The 20,640-nt window shown below is 38.2% G+C and overlaps 1 protein-coding gene across 1 annotated transcript; it reads left to right on the top strand.

The window, feature by feature from the left end:
- Nucleotides 1-11,911: 11,911 nt before the first annotated feature.
- On the top strand, nt 11,912-12,999 carry LOC128659701 (gastrula zinc finger protein XlCGF7.1-like). The gene has a single exon (XM_053713272.1). It carries the CDS (start codon nt 11,921-11,923, stop codon nt 12,752-12,754), a length of 834 nt encoding a protein of 277 aa, XP_053569247.1. The 5' UTR covers nt 11,912-11,920; the 3' UTR covers nt 12,755-12,999.
- The last annotated feature ends 7,641 nt before the right edge of the window (nt 13,000-20,640 follow it).

Below are 20,640 nucleotides of genomic sequence, written 5' to 3'. Positions count from 1 at the left end.
AATCACCAAAGCTGACCTGCAATTACTGTCAACAAAAGATGATATTAATACAGCCATGTCAGACATGCGGGACATGTTTAACGAAATAAAAAAAAAGACATAAAAAAAGTAGAACGCAAAAGAAACTATTCACAACCTCATGGAAAAAGTGGAAGACTTGGACAATAGGGGGCATCACAATAACTTGCGGATCAGAGGTGTGCCGGAGAGTATCCAAGCCACAGCAATTCCAGGATACTTCTAAGATCTTTTCAGAACTGTAAAGGGCACTAACACATTACCAGACATAATAATGGAACGTGCTCACAGAGCATTGAGATCTAAACCACCTGCAAAAGCCCCACCAAGGGACATCATAGTGAAATTCCTTTATTATCTGGACAAGGAAGAAGTTCTGAGAAATGCTCGCCAAAAGAACCAAATCACCCACGCAGGCATATCCATACAAATCTTCACTGACCTAAGCCCTGCCATGCTACAAAAGCGCAGAGACCTACAATTTGTAACCACCATACTTAGATCACAGAAGATACAGAACAGATGGGGGTTCCCTGCGAGCCATACGGCAACAAAAGGAGACAAGACTGCGACGTTTTGCAGCATGGATGATCTACCAACATTCTGTGAAATATTACAGATACAAATCTCTCCACCTGCAGAATACCAGCAAACGAGAACCCAAAGACAAAAGGACCAAAACACATAGGACCCTAAATCATATACACCCCCTCAGCAAGGAACTTTCTCCCCAAGAAATATCACTCAATAGAGAACTCTTACACACAGAGAAACGATGTCTCTGACACGGGACAGATGAGTATAACATATATAACTGTCTGTAACTTCGCTGCTGCATTTAATAATGTTAAAATGTACCTTTTCCTATGATGCAATGTGCACATATATAATAATAGTCAGCTGCCCCCACAAGCAATAAATACAAAAAAACACTCAAGGTTAGAATAAGCAATATAAAAAGCCTTCCAAAACAACGTACATACCCTTAGAGGGGTATTGGAGTAATACAACAAACGCCTCGACAGGTATGAAGGCTTACACATAGCCTAGTCATAACAAACCATCTCAATGCCCGTTAAAGGGAACAGAGAAATAGCAACACCAAACATGTAAATAATAATAAATGACCAGGATATTAAGGCAACGGATGACCCGCTGGGGGTGAGGGCCATAGCCCTCAATTACTACACCTCGTGCCGGGCTGGTACTTGTTCGGCAAATAGTTTTGAATCTTTTACATTTGATACCAGTTGCTTGTTTGACTGTTAGCATATCGTTTATATAAGCGTATTGTTATAAAACTTGCATTGTTATTTATTACCATCCTTTTTGTCATTCCTTCCCTCACCTCTCCCTAACATATCAATCACATAACATTCAATATAAATTTTAAGCAAAAATACTTCACGAGCGAGGGAAAGAGGCGAGCGGGTCCGGTGGTCCACTCAGGCTCCTTAATAATTTTCATAAACAGTACAAACACACATACCACACAACTCAAACCCAAGATGTATAAGACACCCTCGACACACCCAATAAATATCATAACAGTTAATGTCAAAGGGTTCAACATACCCCAAAAAAGGTCAATAATACTAAATGACTTAAACAAGCAGAAAGGGGACATAATACTGCTCCAGGAGACACACTTTAAAAAAGGAACAGAACCAAAGTGGCACAACCATATATACCCCACAGCATACTTCTCGTCCGGCCCTGCGAAAAAAAGTGGTGTAGGCATATTAATCAGACAAAATGTACCATTAGAAGTTACGCACATAGAAAAAGACAGAGGGGAGGATACTCATTTTGATGGGTCCGCTTCATGGCCGGCCCATTACAATCATAAACGTATACTTCCCAAACAAGCAACAACTTGCGTTTATGCGTAAACTCTCTGGGAAAGTCTTAGACAATGCTAAGGGCACACTGTTTATAGGGGGAGACTTCAATGTCCCCTTTAATCCAGAATTGGACACATCAGGGGGCTCCACATGCGTACCAAAAAGAGATATCAAACACATTAATAACCAAATCCAATCCCTTGCCTTACATGATGCATGGGGTACACTACACCTAGCCACCAGGGACTTCACATTTTACTCTTACCCACACAAACTTTACTCCAGGATTGATTATATACTAACAGACTCAATAGGCCTTACACTCATTAAACACATATCAATCCGACCTGCAACATGGTCGGACCATGCACCCATCATCTGCCAATTCATGGGCCCGATAGCCCAGTAACTCCATAACTCCATATACTCCATAACTCCATATACTAACTCCATAACTCCATATATATGGAGGCTGGAGGACAATCTACTAGACCATCCTCTCATACAGATAGATATAGAAAAAGCATTAGTGGAATACTTCAACATAAACACCACACCAGATGCGACTTGGGTTAACATATGGGAAGCACATAAATGTGTTATAAGAGGAGAACTACTAAAACACAAGGCGAACCTCATAAAACAGCACAGAATCAAGTATGACACCCTCCTCAAGGAACTCCAGTGTTTGGAAAACTCCCATAAACAAGACCCAAAGAACACTGAACTTAACACCCGCCTGACGCACACAAGACTAGAACTCAATACATTTTTACAACAGGAGCAACAAAAAAGAGCTCTAAAGCTGCAACAAAAATATTATGAACAGGGGAACAAGGCGGGGAAGCTTCTTGCTAGATTGTTAAAACGTAAGCACCTCAAAATGCACATTCACCAGATAAAGACCAAGACAGGCCAAACAAAACACGATAGTACCTATATGATGGGGGAATTCTGTGCCTATTATTCGTCCCTATATAACATATCACAGGACACTGATAGCACTAATGCACGACACAGTAAAATGCAAGCCATTTCAGATTACCTGGCCAACATAAACCGACCTAAGTTAGACGATAACAAATCAGAAACGTTAGACTCCCTGATTTAATATTGCAGGAATAAAAATAGCAATCAAATCATTACCCACCGGGAAAAGCCCAGGCCCTGATGCGTTTAGCACCAAATATTACAAAAAGTATATTCACATCCTTGCCCCGAAATTGAAGTGCCTTTTTGACTCTTTGGAAAATACGAGCAGTTTCCCAACATCGATGCTTGAAGCACAGTGTTACCAAAATCCGGTAAGGTCCCAAACATCCCTGAAAACTTCAGACCAATTTCCCTCCTAAACACTGACGTAAAGATCTTCGCCAGAATCTTAGCAAACAGACTAAACCCCCTTCTCCAACAACTGATAGCTCCTGATCAGGTAGGCTTCATTCCAGGAAGGGAGGCGAGGGATAACACCCTCAAAATCCAGCAACTAATCGCCCTAGCGCATGATACACAACAGGAACTGGCCCTCGTCTCAAAAGATGCAGAGAATGCCTTCGACAGGGTGGACTGGTATTTTCTCACGGCCACACTGCGGGGAATGAATGTAGGCAACAAATTTATAGATAAAATCTTCTCACTCTATACAGACCAGAGTCAAAGCCAATTCGGTCCTCTCAGAACTTTTTAAAATCAGAAATGGCACCAGACAGGGCTGCCCCCTTTCCCCAATATTGTTTGCTATTTCAATAGAAGCACTCGCATGCAAAATTAGATCAAACAGTGACATTAAGGGTATATTCACCAAAGAGACTGAATATAAACTGGCGATTTATGCCGATGACATACTGCTTACACTGACAGACATCGATAAATCACTTCCAGCCCTATTAAAAACATTTGATGATTATGGTAGACTATCAAATTTTCACCTAAACTTAACCAAGTCTGAATTACTCAATCTAAATGTCCCGGAACAAATCCTAAATAAATTAAGATCTACATGCCCTATCAAATTTCAACAAACACAAATTAAATACCTAGGTATTCTGATTACTCGTAACCTGCATGACTTATTTGCCGGAAATTACCGCCTCTTGCTAAAAGAGATAACCAATAATCTCTCCGGCTGGAAAAATAAAACTCTGTCCTGGATAGGAAGAATACATGTTATAAAAATGAATATTCTCCCACGCATACTATATGTTCTACAGACACTACCCATCACACTAACAAGAGATTATCTGTTCCAATTACAAGGCAACATAGAAAAATTAATATGGAACGGGATTAAACCGAGAGTCCCGAGGAAAACTCTATACATGCCAAGAGAGAGGGTCTGGGACTCCCAAACATAAGTCAATATAGGATGGCAGCATTGATTCAACGAATAATAGACTGGAGTCATAATTCAGACTCCAAACAATGGATCCAACTAGACAGGGAAATATTGCAGGTAAAAAACGTAGGATGTGAACACAAAGGAAGAATGATATAAAGGATATCAAAATTCCCAAAGCATGCACTTACAGCACTCTAGGCCCTAACTAAGGAACAGAATTCCCCAACAGGATTTTAAAATATAACCTTTATTAATTATAAAATTAAAAAAACAAATTTGTTTGGTTGATGCACACACAATTAAAATACACTCCAGTACCAAGATCAGTGTAATAGGATGTCTGTTAGATCACTTAATATTAATATTATAATTCGGCCTCTATGAATTCACCGTTACTAGTGATCTAAATAATAACTAGGTAGATTAGCTAGGTAGTGTTACCATAAATCTAATGTAGAGCTAATATGTGAATTCAAATCTGAGTGATCTGATGTCAGCTCAAATATATTCCAACTGTATTCGTTAAGTATAGTGTTAAATTAGGTTATAGACACGCATTATTATTCAGTCATCAATTCCGTATTTGATATATATATGTATCAGTTGCCCAGTAGTGTGTGGGTATTTGAATAGCCAGAGAAGAGCAGTCAACTTTAATGATTTTAATTGCAACGTAATCAGAAATTAATATACTTCTGGTGATTTACAGTAAACTAACAGCAAGCCACTGTAATATAGTAGGAACTCATATGATTCATATCACTAACTGTAATAATAAAGTTCACTGCTACGTAATTGTTAGTGTTCAAAACGGAAAGAACCTTAAATCAGGTCACAGTATAATATGTAAGTATATAGAGCGCTGCATAAATGTACCAATACCCGCTAGTCTAATAGAACTCACAACACAATAATGACTCGTAGCTAGATATTAATAACGGTTTGGTGCTGGCGACACTACAATGATTGAGTGATTCAAATAGCTGTCTTTATTAATAATTATCGATGTATTCAAAATCGTGTAGTTATTGTCAGTAGTTCAGCTGAATCAGGAACTCCACAACCAAATAGTTCTCAATTGTGTCCATTTCATAATGAAATAGTCTGAAATTATTAGCTGTTGTTGTGGTAGCTATGTTTGTTCTATAATCAGAGCTGTTAGCATAGATGATACGTGTGTAGCTGGTATTGATGCAGTCAGTTTGAGGATTAAAGAGTGATCAGGAAATATAAATCATCTTAGTTTTGATCAAACCTGTATTTAAACAGTTAATTTTATCAGTTAAACTGTATCTGTTACAGCTCTGATTGTGCCTGTAATTAGTCTTACTGAGTTAGTAACAAAGTAACAATATGAGTGTAGTAAGTGCTCTTGTATAATCGTGGTCAGTGAATGTTAGTTGGTAACATTAAGTTTGATTTTCTGAAATAGACTAAGTCTGGCACAACCCAGACCATAGATATAGCCAGTTATATTATGTGATAAGCGATGTAAGCACAGCTTGTGCTGCTATTATCAAATGGTTTTGCAAACATCCGTTAGTCATACAATTTGTTAGGCACACTTTCATTCAGGAACTGTGTTAGCAATGTGATAAAGTCTGGCACTGCCCAGACTATGTGATGAATGTTACTCAATTAGCAGACATAACATGTGCTGCAATTATCAAAAGGTTTAACACACATTCACAGGTCCTTAGTTTGGCGCACACTCATTTAGGTTTTTATAATACATTTTTTTTAAATAGACTAGGTCTGGCACAACCCAGACCGTAGATATAGGCAGTTATACTATGAGATGAGCGATGTAAGCACAGCTTGTGCTGCAATTATCGAGTGGTTTTGCATCCATCCATTGGTCATACGAATTGTAAGGCACACATTCATTCAGAAATTGTATTAGCAATATGGTTAGGTCCGGCACAACCCAGACTATATAGTTAATGTTACTCAGTTAGCAAACACAGCTAGTGCTGCGATTATTAAATGGTCATTAGTCTTTAGGTTCGTTTAGCACACACTCATTCAGAAACTAAGTTAACGATTAGATTAAGTCTGGCACAACCCAGGCTGTATAAATAATTAATATCATTCAATTTGCAGTATGGTAGCGACACAGTTGCAAGTAAATATAACTGATCAGATTTTTGGAGCAGTTCAGACAGTTACTGTTCATTTAATATGACCCAGATGAGATAAGTAAACAGCTCTATTATTAAGGTAACCCTAAACAACACATAGATTCGCGATACTGGGCTGTTAAAATAACAAAAAAATAGAGTGTGAACAAGTTCACCACATGTTATGTCTGCTAATTGAGTAACATTCATCACATAGTCTGGGCAGTGCCAGACTTTATCACATTGCTAACACAGTTCCTGAATGAAAGTGTGCCTAACAAATTGTATGACTAACGGATGTTTGCAAAACCATTTGATAATAGCAGCACAAGCTGTGCTTACATCGCTTATCACATAATATAACTGGCTATATCTATGGTCTGGGTTGTGCCAGACAGTCTATTTCAGAAAATCAAACTTAATGTTACCAACTAACATTCACTGACCACGATTATACAAGAGCACTTACTACACTCATATCGTTACTTTGTTACTAACTCAGTAAGACTAATTACAGGCACAATCAGAGCTGTAACAGATACAGTTTAACTGATAAAATTAACTGTTTAAATACAGGTTTGATCAAAACTAAGATGATTTATATTTCCTGATCACTCTTTAATCCTCAAACTGACTGCATTAATACCAGCTACACATGTGTCATCTATGCTAACAGCTCTGATTATAGAACAAACATAGCTACCGCAACAACAGCTAATAATTTCAGACTATTTCATTATGAAATGGACACAATTGAGAACTATTTGGTTGTGGAGTTCCTGATTGGATCAGCCAATAGGATTGAAGTTCAATCCTATTGGCTGATTGCATCAGCCAATAGGATTTTTTCAACCTTAATTCCGATTGGCTGATAGAATTCTATCAGCCAATCGGAATCTAAGGGACGCCATCATGGATGACATCACTTAAAGGAACCTTCATTCGTCGGAAAGAAGAGGATGCTCCGTGTCAGATGTCTTGAAGATGGAGCCTCTCCGCGCCGGATTAATGAAGACTTCTGCCCGTCTGGAGGACCACTTCTCCCGGCTTGGATGAAGACTTCTCCCGGCTTTGTTGAGGACTTCTTGCTGCTTGGATGAAGACTTCTCCCGGATTCGTTGAGAATGGATGTCCGGTCCTCTAAACTGTGAGTGGATCTTCGGGGGTTAGTGTTAGATTTTTTTTGGGTGGGTTTTATTTTTAGATTAGGGCTTTTGGGCTCAAAAAGAGCTAAATGCCCTTTTAAGGGCAATGCCCATCCAAATGCCCTTTTCAGGGCAATGGGGAGCTTAGGTTTTTTTAGTTAGGATTTTATTTGGGGGGGTTGGTAGTGTGGGTGGTGGGTTTTACTGTTGGGGGGTTGTTTGTATTTTTTTACAGGTAAAAGGGCTGATTTCTATGGGCTATGCCCCCCAAAAGGCCCTTTTAAGGGCTATTAGTAGTTTAGTTTAGGCTAGGTTTTTTTTATTTTGATAGGGCTATTAGATTGGGTGTAATTAGTTTAAATATCTGATAATTTCTTTTTTTATTTTGTGTAATTTAGTGTTTTTTTGTAATTTAGGTAATTGTATTTAATTAATTTAATTGTAGTGTAAGGTTAGGTGTTAGTGTAAGACAGGTTAGGTTTTATTTTACAGGTAAATTTGTATTTATTTTAGCTAGGTAGTTAGTAAATAGTTAACTATTTAGTAACTATTCTACCTAGTTAAAATAAATACAAACTTACCTGTAAAATAAAAATAAAACCTAAGCTAGATACAATGTAACTATTAGTTATATTGTAGCTAGCTAAGGGTTTATTTTACAGGTAAGTATTTAGTTTTAAATAGGAATTATTTAGTTATTAATAGTAGGGTTTATTTAGATTTATTTTAATTATATTTAAGTTAGGGGGTGTTAGGGTTAGGGTTAGACTTAGGTTTAGGGGTTAATAAATTTAGTATAGTGGCGGCGACGTTGGGGGCGGCAGATTAGGGGTTAATAAATGTAGGTAGGTGGCGGTGATGTTAGGGGAGGCAGATTAGGGGTTAATAATATTTAACTAGTGTTTGTGATGCGGGAGTGCGGAGGTTTAGGGGTTAATATGTTTATTATAGTGGCGGCGATGTCTGGAGCGGCAGATTAGGGGTTAATAATTTTATTATAGTGTTTGCGATGCAGGAGGGCCTCGGTTTAGGGGTTAATAGTTAGTTTATGGGTGTTAGTGTACTTTTTAGCACTTTAGTTATGAGTTTTATGCTACAGCTTTGTAGCGTAAAACTCATAACTACTGAGTTTAGATTGTGTTACGAATCTTGCGGGATAGGCTGTACCACTCACCTTTTGGCCTCCAGAAAAAGCTTGTAATATCGGCGCTATGGAAGTCCCATTGAAAAAAGACTTTACGCAAATTGCGTAAGTTAATTTGCATTAAGGCCAAAAAAGTGTTTTTAACAAGACTCGTAATAGCAGCGGTAGTGAAAAAGCAGCGTTTTAACCCATAACGCAAAACTCGTAATTTAGCCGTTTGTTATTAAATAGCACACGGGACACTATATAATTATATGTTTGTTATTAAATAGCACACGGGACACTATATAAATATGTTTGTTATTAAATAGCAAATGGGACACTATATCATTATATGTTTGTTATTAAATAGCACACGGGACACTATATAATTATATGTTTGTTATTAAATAGCACAAGGGACACTATATAATTATATGTTTGTTATTAAATAGCACACGGGACACTATATAAATATATGCTTGTTATTAAATAGCAAACGGGACACTATATAATTATGTTTGTTATTAAATAGTACATGGGACACTATATGCATATATGTTTGTTATTAAATAGCACACGGGACACTATATAAATATATGTTTGGTGTTAAATAGCACACAGGACACTATATAAATATATGTTTGTTATTAAATAGCACACGGGACACTATATAATTATGTTTGTTATTAACCTTTTAATGGGCATAGGCAGTTTATGGGTGTTAGTGTACTTTTGAGCACTTTAGTTATGAGTTTTATGCTACGGCTTTGTAGTGTAAAACTCATAACTACTGACTTTAGAATGCGTTACGAATCTTGCGGTATAGGCTGTACTGCTCACTTTTTTGCCTCCAAAAAAAAGCTTTTAATATTGGCGCAATGGAAGTCCTATTGTAAAAAGGCTTCACGAAAATTGCGTAAGTTAATTTGTGGTATGGCCAAAAAAGCGTGCAGGACAGCTGTACCTACAAGACTCATAATACCAGCGGTAGTGAAAAAGCAGCGTTATAACCCATAATGTTGCTTTTTTACTCATAACGCAAAACTCGTAATCTAGCCGACAGTTATTTGTTACAGCACGAGCTGAACACAACTAGTTACTGGTGGCTTTGTGCTGTGCCTGTGTTTACGCAAGGACCATTATTGCATCGCTATTGGAGCTAACCTTTACTTTGTGTTTAACCACTTAGTGGTGTCTAGACTCTAGGGCTGCATCTAACAATTATTTTCATAATCGATTAATTGGGCGATAATTTTTTTGATTAATCGACTATCCGGATTAAAAAAAAAATCCTATATTTAAAATAAAATCCACATACTGAGTGTTATAAATATAAACTTCAGACTAAAACTTTACATTAACACAACTGTTGGTCCATTTTTTTAGCCGTCAGCAGAACACATTTTTATAATCAAGGGGAAAAAAAAACACGAACGGTTTCAAAAGAAGTAGATCTAGAAAGAGCTAGACTATCACTGTTAATAACATTCTGTTATTCACTCTCTCAGAAACTTTGCATTCAAATGCAAAAATGACAACATGACCACATGATCCTGGCTGAGGCTGGCTCTCTTTATGCAGCTATTTTGCCTGCAGCAGAGAAGAGGCACTTAGATGGTGTTGAGGTGCCTGAGATGCATAAGTAGGGTTTTGCCAATATCACCAGGGTGGACTATTTATCTTTGTTAGCTCCACCAATGCAAGGGGCTTCCTAATAAAGCAAGCCTGGACTTCATACTAATATAGCAATATCTTTAATATCTATATGCAATGGTAAATAACCAGCTATAAAGGTTAGGGAAAAAATATCTAGTCCATTTTTAAAATAACTGATATATACTTATAGATGTTGAATTTGATACATATTACAATTCATTAAAAATATTTAAAAAAAGAGTCAAAAGCGCTAATGACTACATATCAATATCAGGACAAAGCCTTACACATTTATCTATACAGTACATATAATCAGCAAAAGCAAGCGATCTGCTAATAATTGTGCAAACAGATAATAGTACAGATAAATTCAAATAATAAATCCCATCAGTCTAGGGCTAGGTGTAAATAACAAGCTCGGCACTATTTAATGCAAAGCATAGTCCCAAATCACCTGATTTAATAGAAACAATCCAAATGATGACTATTATATCTGGGTTGCGCATAAGCCAGGGGTAGTTGTTAACTTTTACTTTTCACTTTTTCAGGATAGTATATGTCTGTAGACGTCCTTTAGGCTAAGGGCATAACCATAAAACACAATACCATGTGCAGGAGCTCATTGGGGTTTAGCAGCTGGTGCCGTGCACAGACCAACTAATTGCAAACCAACTAATTGATTAAGAGATTTGTTGACAACTATTTTCATAATCAATTTATTATTGATTATATCGATTAGTTGTTGCAGCTCTACTAGACTCCTAGATCTGTTAAAGTAATACAATACTCTTTACACATTAGAACTTTATCTTTGCCTCATGCTGTCCCTTTATTGAAACGGTTTATGATTGTCACGTTGCTAAACATGGGCGTGTCACCGGGCTTCATGGGGATTAAGGATAATATTGACATTACCTTCACCTGGACCATAGTGGCATTTGTTGTGTGCAAGTTTATGGCCATATTGAGGCACCATTTCTGTTATCTTCCCACTAAATTTCACTAGCAGGAAGGCAGCATGAGACCAGCACACACCTAGATACAAACCTTCACTGCCTTGGTCAAAAAAATCTTAAATAGATTACTTAACCCGAAAAATATTTACTGAATAAATTCTATGAGACTGCTTAGTCTGTAGTTTTTATATCTATATTGTTTTCACAATATTAATCATTTTTTTATTTTTTAATTATCCAGAATCGAGCTTGGTGAGCAATGCATTACTCCCACACCTAACTGAAGTTAATGACTCCTCTAAAGTATCCGCTATCTGTCAGCCGCCAATGGAGGATGTTGGGGAATCTTCAAGGTTTATTCAGTGCACTGTGATAACTGACACAGAGGATGAGGCAAATTGCATTGGTGAAGGGGATAAAACCTTCTCCTGTACCGACTGTGGGAAATTATTTGCACAAAAACATAACGTTTTCTGTCACTACAACGCTCAGATGGAAGAGGCTGACTTTAAGTGCGTAGATTGTATGATGTGCGCATCTCATACTAATAACTTGTTTGTGGATAAAGCAGATTTGCTTGAGGTGAATTCTTATATGTGCACGGAATGCGGCAAACACATTACTCAGAAGAATATGCTGGTATCTCACTACAGAATTCACACAGGGGAGAAACCCTTCATGTGCACAGACTGTGGGAAAAGCTTTCCTTATAAGCATATGTTTCTCAGACATCAGATGATACACGCAGGTGAGAAACCTTTTACTTGTGTAGAGTGTGGCAAAAGCTTTACAAGAAAGGGAGATCTTCTTGCTCATCATAGAATCCACACAGGGGAGAAGCCATACACATGTACAGAGTGTGGCAAAAGCTTTTCACAAAAGGGGAACCTTATAGCGCACCTCCGGATTCACACAGCAGAGAAGCCTTTCACATGTACAGAGTGCGGTGAAAGTTTTAAACTGAAAGGAGCCCTAGTTTCTCATTTTAAAGTACACACAAATGAGAAACCCTATACCTGTATGCAATGCGGTAAAGGCTTTCCACGGAAAGGAAATCTATTAGTTCATGAAAAGATTCACACAGGAGAAAAACCACATATGTGCACAGAGTGTGGAAAAAGCTTCAAACTCAAGAACACACTTTATACGCACCAGAAGAGTCACACCAATGAGAAACCATATGCATGTGAAGAGTGTGGTAAATGCTTTACTCAGAAGCAGTACCTCCTAAATCATCAAAGAATTCACACAGAGGAGAAACCCTTCACGTGCAAAGAGTGCGGAAAAAGTTTTAGGCAAAAGGGGGACCTACAATCCCACCAAAGGATTCACACTGGAGAAAAACCGTACACATGTACAGAGTGCGGCAAAAGCTTTGCTTTAAAAGGAAACCTACTCTCTCACTACATGATTCACACGGGAGAGAAACCTTTTGCGTGTATGGAGTGTGGGAAAAACTTTTCACGTAAGACCACACTAGTCAGGCACCAAAAGGGTCACAATGGTGAGAATCAGATTACACTTTATGCACCAGATGAATCACAGACCTAAAAGCCAAATTGACATGTTAAAACTTACAGTATATGCAGAGAGGGAACATAATGTGTGACAGACACATTTACAGAAGACTGTTAGTGGTTATGCTATACTGTAACTGGGACTCTCCATATCTTCTGCGTTACTGCATTTATAGGGTTGTGTTTATACTGTGTAATATTCTTACCTCCTGCCCTGTATACCAGATCTTTATAAATGCATTGTAATAATAAAAATTAACTAATTCTTTAAGAGAATAATTTAATATAAAATTTGAAAAGTATGAAATGTCTAACCCCGCACCTTTATCGCTATACAATGTGAGAAGATCAGATTAAAGGGACAGTCTACACCAGAATTTTTACTGTTTTAAACGATAGATAATCCCTTTATTACCCATTTCCCAGTTTTGCATAACTAACACAGTTATAATAATATACTTTTAACTTCTGTGATTATCTTGTATCTAAGCCTCTGCAAACTGCCCCTTTTTTCAGTTCTTTTAACAGACTTGCAGTCTAGCCAATCAGTGACTGCTCCCAGATAACTTCTCGTGCACGAGCACAGTGTTATCTATATGAAATACGTGAACTAACACCCTCTAGTGGTGAAAAACTGTTAAAATGCAATCTGAAAGAGGTGGGCTTCAAGGTCTAAGAAATTAGTATAAGAACCTCCTAAGTTAAGCTTTCAACTAAGAATACCAAGAGAACAAAGCAAAATTGGTGATAAAAGTAAATTGGAAAATTGTTTAAAATTACATGCTCTATCTGAATCATGAAAGTTTATTTGGGCCTAGACTGTCCCTTTAAGCTGATCTTTTCATCTCATTAGTGAGTGACCTGTGCACAAAGCTTAGTGCAAGAGATGTCCATAGACAAGGACTACGCTTATAGAAGTGGCTCAAGGAACACAGTATACATTAGGAAAAGCATGGGAAAGGCAGTTCTTGTTGACAGTGAGATGCATGGGACCTTCTGCTTGTGAGGGTGAGGTAGGCTATTGAGCTGTTTTTATAGGCAGGTACAGGATCTTACTGCTTTGGGGAGCAGAAGGTCCTCATATACAGACAACAGTGGTAAGTACAGCTGTTTGGAGTAAGTACCATGCTGATGTGGTATTTTACCTCCCTTGTCCTGACTCATGTGTTTGGGTAGAGTACATAGAAACAGAGTTTGGTGACATATAACAACCAAAAGGTCCATCAAGCCTCCTCATGTTTCCTTCTGAAGTTTAATTTTCAGGACAGTCTCTTATGTGTATCCCAGGCATTACTGTGTTCCCCTACCCTATGTGTCCAATACCAATATAAGTGAAGAATATTTTAAACACAATAGGCCCAGCGCTTAATGCTGAGGCACAACACTAGTGACCCTGGTCTGTCACTTCAGATACTGTGTACGTAGTCAAATAATGATCTAGATGAGTCTGAATATACAATATAATTATAAAAACTGAAAATGCACAGTGCAGTATCTTTATAGCTGAGTACAGTGTTTATACATGGATAAATACAACTTGGATTTGGCTTCACCTCTCATAAAGCTATTTCTGTATGTATTTTATATGCTGCACAATGGCTCCTCATTGGTGTCTCCTTATAGGGACAGTCTACTCGCAAATTTGTATGGTTTAAAAAGATAGATAACACCATTACTACCCATTACCATATAACATTGTTATATTAATGCACTTTATAACCTTTTAAACCTCTACATTTCTGATGGTTTCTAAGCCCCTGTAGGACGTCTCTTTGTGTTTTTTTTATTAGCTTTTCACCGCCAAACAGCGCTAGTTCATGTGTGCTATATATATATATATATATAACATTGTGCCCACTCCCATGGAGTGATTTATGAAGCAGAGCAAATTGGCTACAATGCAAGTTTGTAAATAGTACTGAAATAAGGGGGCAGTCTGCAGAGGCTTAGATACAAGGTAATCACAGAGGTAGAAAGTGTATTATTATAACAGTGTTGGTTATGCAAAACTGGGGAATGGGTAATAAAGGGATTATCTATCGTTTTAAACAATAACAAGTTTGGAGTAGACTGTCCCTTTAACACTTCTCACCTCTGTAGTTGACACTATTAATAACCCCATTACCCTCTGGTCACATTTAGCCCATGTGCTTTGTATTAATAGTCCCCAGCGCAATGCAGCACATTCCGGAGGATACAGTGTGATATATTGTGTCACAGAGACGCTACAGGTGAGTGGATCCAACTGTTAATACTTAAAGGGACAGTAAAGGTTCAGAATAATGTTATATAATTCTGCACACAGTGCAGAATTATATAACATTATTTAAGCGGTAACTTCAAAAATGTAAAAGTATTTTCAGAATTTTCAGTGAACGTTGGACTCCGCTCCAGGATCTACTGAGCAGGTCTTGAATATCCAAAGTGCTTCACGGGCTTGATGGTTAGTCACAGCACCCCGGTCGCGCTATTGGAATAAATGTAGCTTGCTCGCGCTCTGGTCTAGTAGTTACCGCTTAAATAATGTTATATAATTCTGCACTGTCTGCAGAATTATATAACATTATTCTGAACCTTTACTGTCCCTTTAAGTAACTTATTAACTTGTCCCACAGGCAACTGAAACCCCCCCACTTCAAACCAACACATTTTACCAAAATTAAAGGAACAAAAAGTAAAAAAAATGATACCCTCATTATTCAGATAGAAAATACAGTGTAAAAAAAAACAACTTTACAATTTATTTCCATTATCTAATTTGTTTATTTTTCTTGGTGTCCTTTGTTGAAAAACCATACCTAGGGAGGCTCAGGAGCTGGGAACCAGCTGCTGATTGGTGGCTGCACATGTATGCATCTTGTCATTGGCTTACTGATGTCCTCAGCTAGCTCCCATTAGTGCATTCCTCCTCCTTCAACAAGCAAAAGTCATAATAGAAGTAAATTGGACAGTTGTTTAACAAAGTACGCTCCTTTAGGATTGTTTGTTGGGCATATATAGCAAGTGTTTACTATTTTATTAAGCCAGATGAAACAGCCACTGAGAAACGCGTTGCTAGTAATTTTACTAAAGTAAGTCTGTCTTGAAAAAGGCCTCTATGTAGGCCGAAACGCGTCGACATTGACATTGGTGAGCATAATTTCATTAGGAGTAGGACTTTTTTATACAATTTACACTATGGTTTGTTTATTTGTTTTCTTTTAGGATTTTTTCATCTTCTATTTTTCATCTTCCTTTTTGTGGGATTTTTTAAACGGTCAAATTTCAAACTGTGTCTTGCTGCTTATATATATATTTTTAACATATATACATTTTTAATTTTTGGTTCTAGTTTTTGTTTTTTCACCTGTATTTTTTACTACCTGTGTTTCATCAAAGAGCCGGATCGATATAGGACCCTGCTGGAGGACCCCCCCCCCCCTTCACAGATAGACTCCTTCACCTCATTTTTTCTCAATTTTTTTCTCCCGTTTTTTTTTTTTTTCAAAGAGCTTTATTGTCATAATAATAATCAATGTACAAACTTGGCTCTGGTTACAATATGAGCCTAAAGAACTTCTCAAAAGCAAGTGATTTACATAAACATAGGTGGCTACTAATGAATCAAAGATGACAAGTTTAGGATATATCTCTTCTCCATGACAATTACAAGGAATGACCTCTACCATTACCAAAAGAGAGTTCGTGAGCCACTTTTGGGCTATGAGAGAGTCCATCGCAGCATTTGGTTGGTGAGGAGCTGATGAAATGAATTCAGAGTATCATAAAGAAAAAGATTATCCCTTCAAACATTACTTATTTGCCAATCGGCAACAAGTCGGTTTTGTTGTTTCATTCAAAATGTCATATACATCAATGTGATATCATACAATAGAGTGAGCAATGAGGTAAGAGGGGTAGGGGGGGAAGGGTCCTAGGGGGGTCATTAACTTAAGAGTGTGCATCTGGTAAGCTTTGGTTAGTAGTCCAGTGAGTGTGTAGTTCTATTCCTTTTTATGTGTTTTAAAATTCCCATCTGTCCTAACGAAATGGGTCGCCTTACGCTCTAATCGTCCCTGTGTGCATTCCAACGCATCATCATGTACTCATGTGTTTCCAACCTGCCTAACCCAAGAAAGTGGTATCTTTCCATGAGTAGCAAGTTATCTACTTGTTGTTTCCAGGATGTAAAGGTTGGGATTTCGGTGGATTTCCATTTTTGAGGTATTAGGGTTTTAGCGCTGTTAATCATTATGTATAATAGATTTTGTTTGACGTCATCTTTAAGGTTCGGTAGGTCATGAAGCAGCAGTAGTCTAGGGTCCTTGGCTATGTTCGTATCTAAGGTAATGTTTATGTGTCTTATAATGTTTTCCCAGTAGGAGTCCAATTTCTCACAGTCCCACCACACATGGAGCATATCAGCAGGCAGCCCACAGCCCCTCCAGCATCTATTGCTGATCTGTTTATATATTTTTTGTATTCTTACAGGAGTAAGATACCATCTAGACATGTATTTATAGTTTGTTTCCTGTACTTTGGCCGAGACAGAAGCTTTTTTGTGGTTGCGGAAAATCCGCATCCATTCCCCATACGAAATTTCTGCGTTTAGTTCTCTGGCCCATTTATGACAGAATGAAGGTAGCTGCTCTTTTTCAGTGTTCATTAGCAATTTGTATAGTGTTGATATGAGGTGGCGCGGAGGCAGCGCAGAGGTGCATAAAGTTTCAAAATGTGTGCGTTGTCTTTTAAAGTTTTTTTGCAGTTTGTGGGAGTTTACATAGTGGGACAGTTGTGCATGCATGAACCACGCCTGTGGGTTGTCACCCAGAATCCCTACCAACTCAGTCAGTGGCAATAGTTTCTCTCCGCTCATAACTGTGTGGAGAGTGCAGTCTTTTAGTTGAGTCGGAGAGCCCGAGGTCGGTTTAAGCTTGGTCATGAATGGCAGGTCAGGATTCCCAACAAGAGGGGTCAGCGGTGCTGGTCTGGAAGTTATTTGTGTGCTAGTGTTAATCAACGCATCCCACCTTTGGAGCACTTCCTCCAATAGGGGATAGTTACCGATGTCTTCTGGTCTTTGTTTTGTCTGTAACCAAGCAATCCCTCCAATATTGTCAACCTGTAGAATTTCCCTATCTAGGTCTATCCATTGCCTAGTGCCTAAGTTGTGGCTCCATTCCACTATTTTCTGCAAGACTATCGCCATTCTGTATAGGGTTAGGTTTGGTAAGCCCAACCCTCCTCTCTCTCTTGACAGGTATAGAGTTTTCCTAGGCACTCTGGGTTTGATCCCATTCCATATGAATTTTTCTATGTTACCCTGCAGCTGGGTTAGATAATCTTTTGGCAATGGAATGGGCAGTGCCTGTAATATGTATAGGATGCGGGGGAGGATATTCATCTTGACGGTATGTATCCTACCTATCCAAGACAGTGTCTTATTTTTCCATCTGGAGAGATCATTTGTGACTTCTTTTAATAGGGGAATGTAATTTTTTGCAAATAGATTGTTAAAGTGATGTGTGATTTGAATGCCCAGATATTTTATTTGAGAGTGTTGTATCTTGATGGGGCAAGTGTGTCTGAGGCTTGATATGACAGGTGTCGGGGTGTTTATGTTGATTAGCTCAGATTTAGAAAGGTTTAAATGAAAGTTTGATACTTTGCCGTATTCTTCAAATGTTTGTAAGAGGGGCGGTAGGGATCTATCTATCTTGGTCAAAGTAAGTAAAATATCATCGGCATACATTGCCAACTTATATTCCTTTTCCTTAGTAAAGACACCTCTTATTTCTTTTTGCGTCCTAATCTTGCATGCTAGTACCTCAATGGATATGGCGAACAGGAGTGGAGACAGAGGGCACCCCTGTCTCATCCCGTTTCTAATGCTGAAAGACTCAGATAGGACTGAATTAGTCCTGACCCTCGCCGTTGGGTCAGCATACAGGGAGAATACATTCTCAATAAAACTGCTGCCTATATTCATGCCTCGCAGGGTGGCCCTGAGAAAGTCCCAGTCCACCCTGTCGAAGGCCTTTTCAGCGTCAGTGGAAATGAGAACTAGGTCTTGTCCAGTGTTACGTGCCAGGTCTGCAAGCTGTAGCACCTTAATGGTGTTGTCCCTTGCCTCCCTTTCTGGTATAAAGCCCACTTGATCAGATGATATAAGGTGTGTAAGAAGGGGATTCAGTCTGTTTGCCAGTATCTTAGCGTATATTTTTACATCTGTATTCAGAAGAGAAATTGGCCAGAAATTTTCTGGTGCATCTGGGGTTTTACCTGGCTTAGGTATCATAATGATGTGGGCTTCTAGCAATGATGCTGGGAAGCCTCCTGTTTGTTTGATTGTATCAAAGAGGAGGAGTAGGTTCGGAGCAAGTATGTGGGCAAATTTTTTATAATATTTTACCCCGAAGCCATCTGGGCCCAGACTTTTCCCAGAGGAAAGGGATTTAATTGCGTCTAGAATTTCTTTAATATTGATTGGGGAATCTAATTTTTCTGCCTGGTCTTTGTCTAATTTGGGCAGTTTAACTCCTTCTAGGTAGTTAGCTATCGCTTGTTCCTTTTGGATTGGCAGATTGTTACCAGTATCTGTCTCACCTAAATTATATAATTTCGCGAAGTATGAGCGGAACACCTCTGCTATGCTATCTCCTCTGTAATAAATCTTTTTTATACCATATCCAGATCAACTCTCCATTTTAATATTTAGCCTCAAGCCTAATCTTTAGGCGCTGTATACATTCCCATTGTTATATGTTCCCTGTTTTGACCAGCTAGGAGGTCTTTTGTATACTAGCTTGAGGCCACACCTTGGCGCTTGACCTACATACACATTGTCGATACTTAGCACTTACTTTTATTTTTTACACCTACACTATATCATTGGATTGCTTGGAGTTCATGATTACCGGAGAATAAGTCCACTGGGTGATTGTATTGATTCCAGCTTTCCTCTGCTGCACCACTAGGGGTGCTCTACCAAATGTGAGTGTATTTTATACATAGTTTGCAATGGAGTACACTGAGCGCCTGCCTAAATAAGACCCTAGCTTTGGAAAATTGACTCCTAGTGGTCAAGATACAATTTAGATAAGGGTGGGGGTTGCCAAAGCGCCAACAAAAGGCTGGGTCTGAGCCAATAATAGTTAAAATCACAATTTACATAAAAGGTGCATTTATTCATACAAATTCACAGGTAAAAAACAACTAACAGACAATTTAAAAGAAATAAAACAGCACAAAAAGACCGATTAAAAATACTAGCCTTGATCAGTGGCTAGTAAAAAGCACTAAAAATGCCCGGTTTCCCAGTACACAATATTCCAAATAATGTCGGAAAAAATATAAACACTTGGATTGTGGACTAGTAGAGGTGGGACATGTAGGTGTCCTAAGATACGTCTATAGTGTATAGCAACCTATATGTGCAATTGCTACAGAATTAAGTTAGATCAAATGATTCTGCTAATTACCGCAGCATATGTGACATACAATAAGTGTCATTTGAGATGATGTGACAACCTGTGTGTGCAAATGCTTGAAGGTTGAATGAGTTGAACAACCTATCTGTGCAAATCCTAAAAGGTGATTTGGGTGCAAGTGAATTGAATCTGCTAGTTACTGCAGCGTTTGGGATTTACAATGTGTGTTGTGTGAGATATGTCCTCACAGTTTATCTAACTTGTGTGTAGGTTAATCTAAACTTAGTGTTGTTTCAAATTGTGGGTAAAATTTGTCCAAGGAAGTATTGCTGGATGATGTTCGTGAGTGTTAAAACTAGTGCGTGACAAATACAAACTATAAATGCAAATAATAATAACACACTGAATTGTTAAAAATAGCGTGAAATATCAAAGCAAATTCAAAACATCCAAATAAACACTGTGAGCAACGCTAAAAGAAACTTTAACGTGATAGCGTGAAATATCAGAG

The sequence above is a fragment of the Bombina bombina genome, chromosome 5 (assembly GCF_027579735.1).
Source record: "Bombina bombina isolate aBomBom1 chromosome 5, aBomBom1.pri, whole genome shotgun sequence".
Taxonomy (NCBI): domain Eukaryota; kingdom Metazoa; phylum Chordata; class Amphibia; order Anura; family Bombinatoridae; genus Bombina; species Bombina bombina.
Note: the sequence above shows the minus strand (reverse complement) of the source record. Positions and strands in the feature narration are given on the sequence as shown.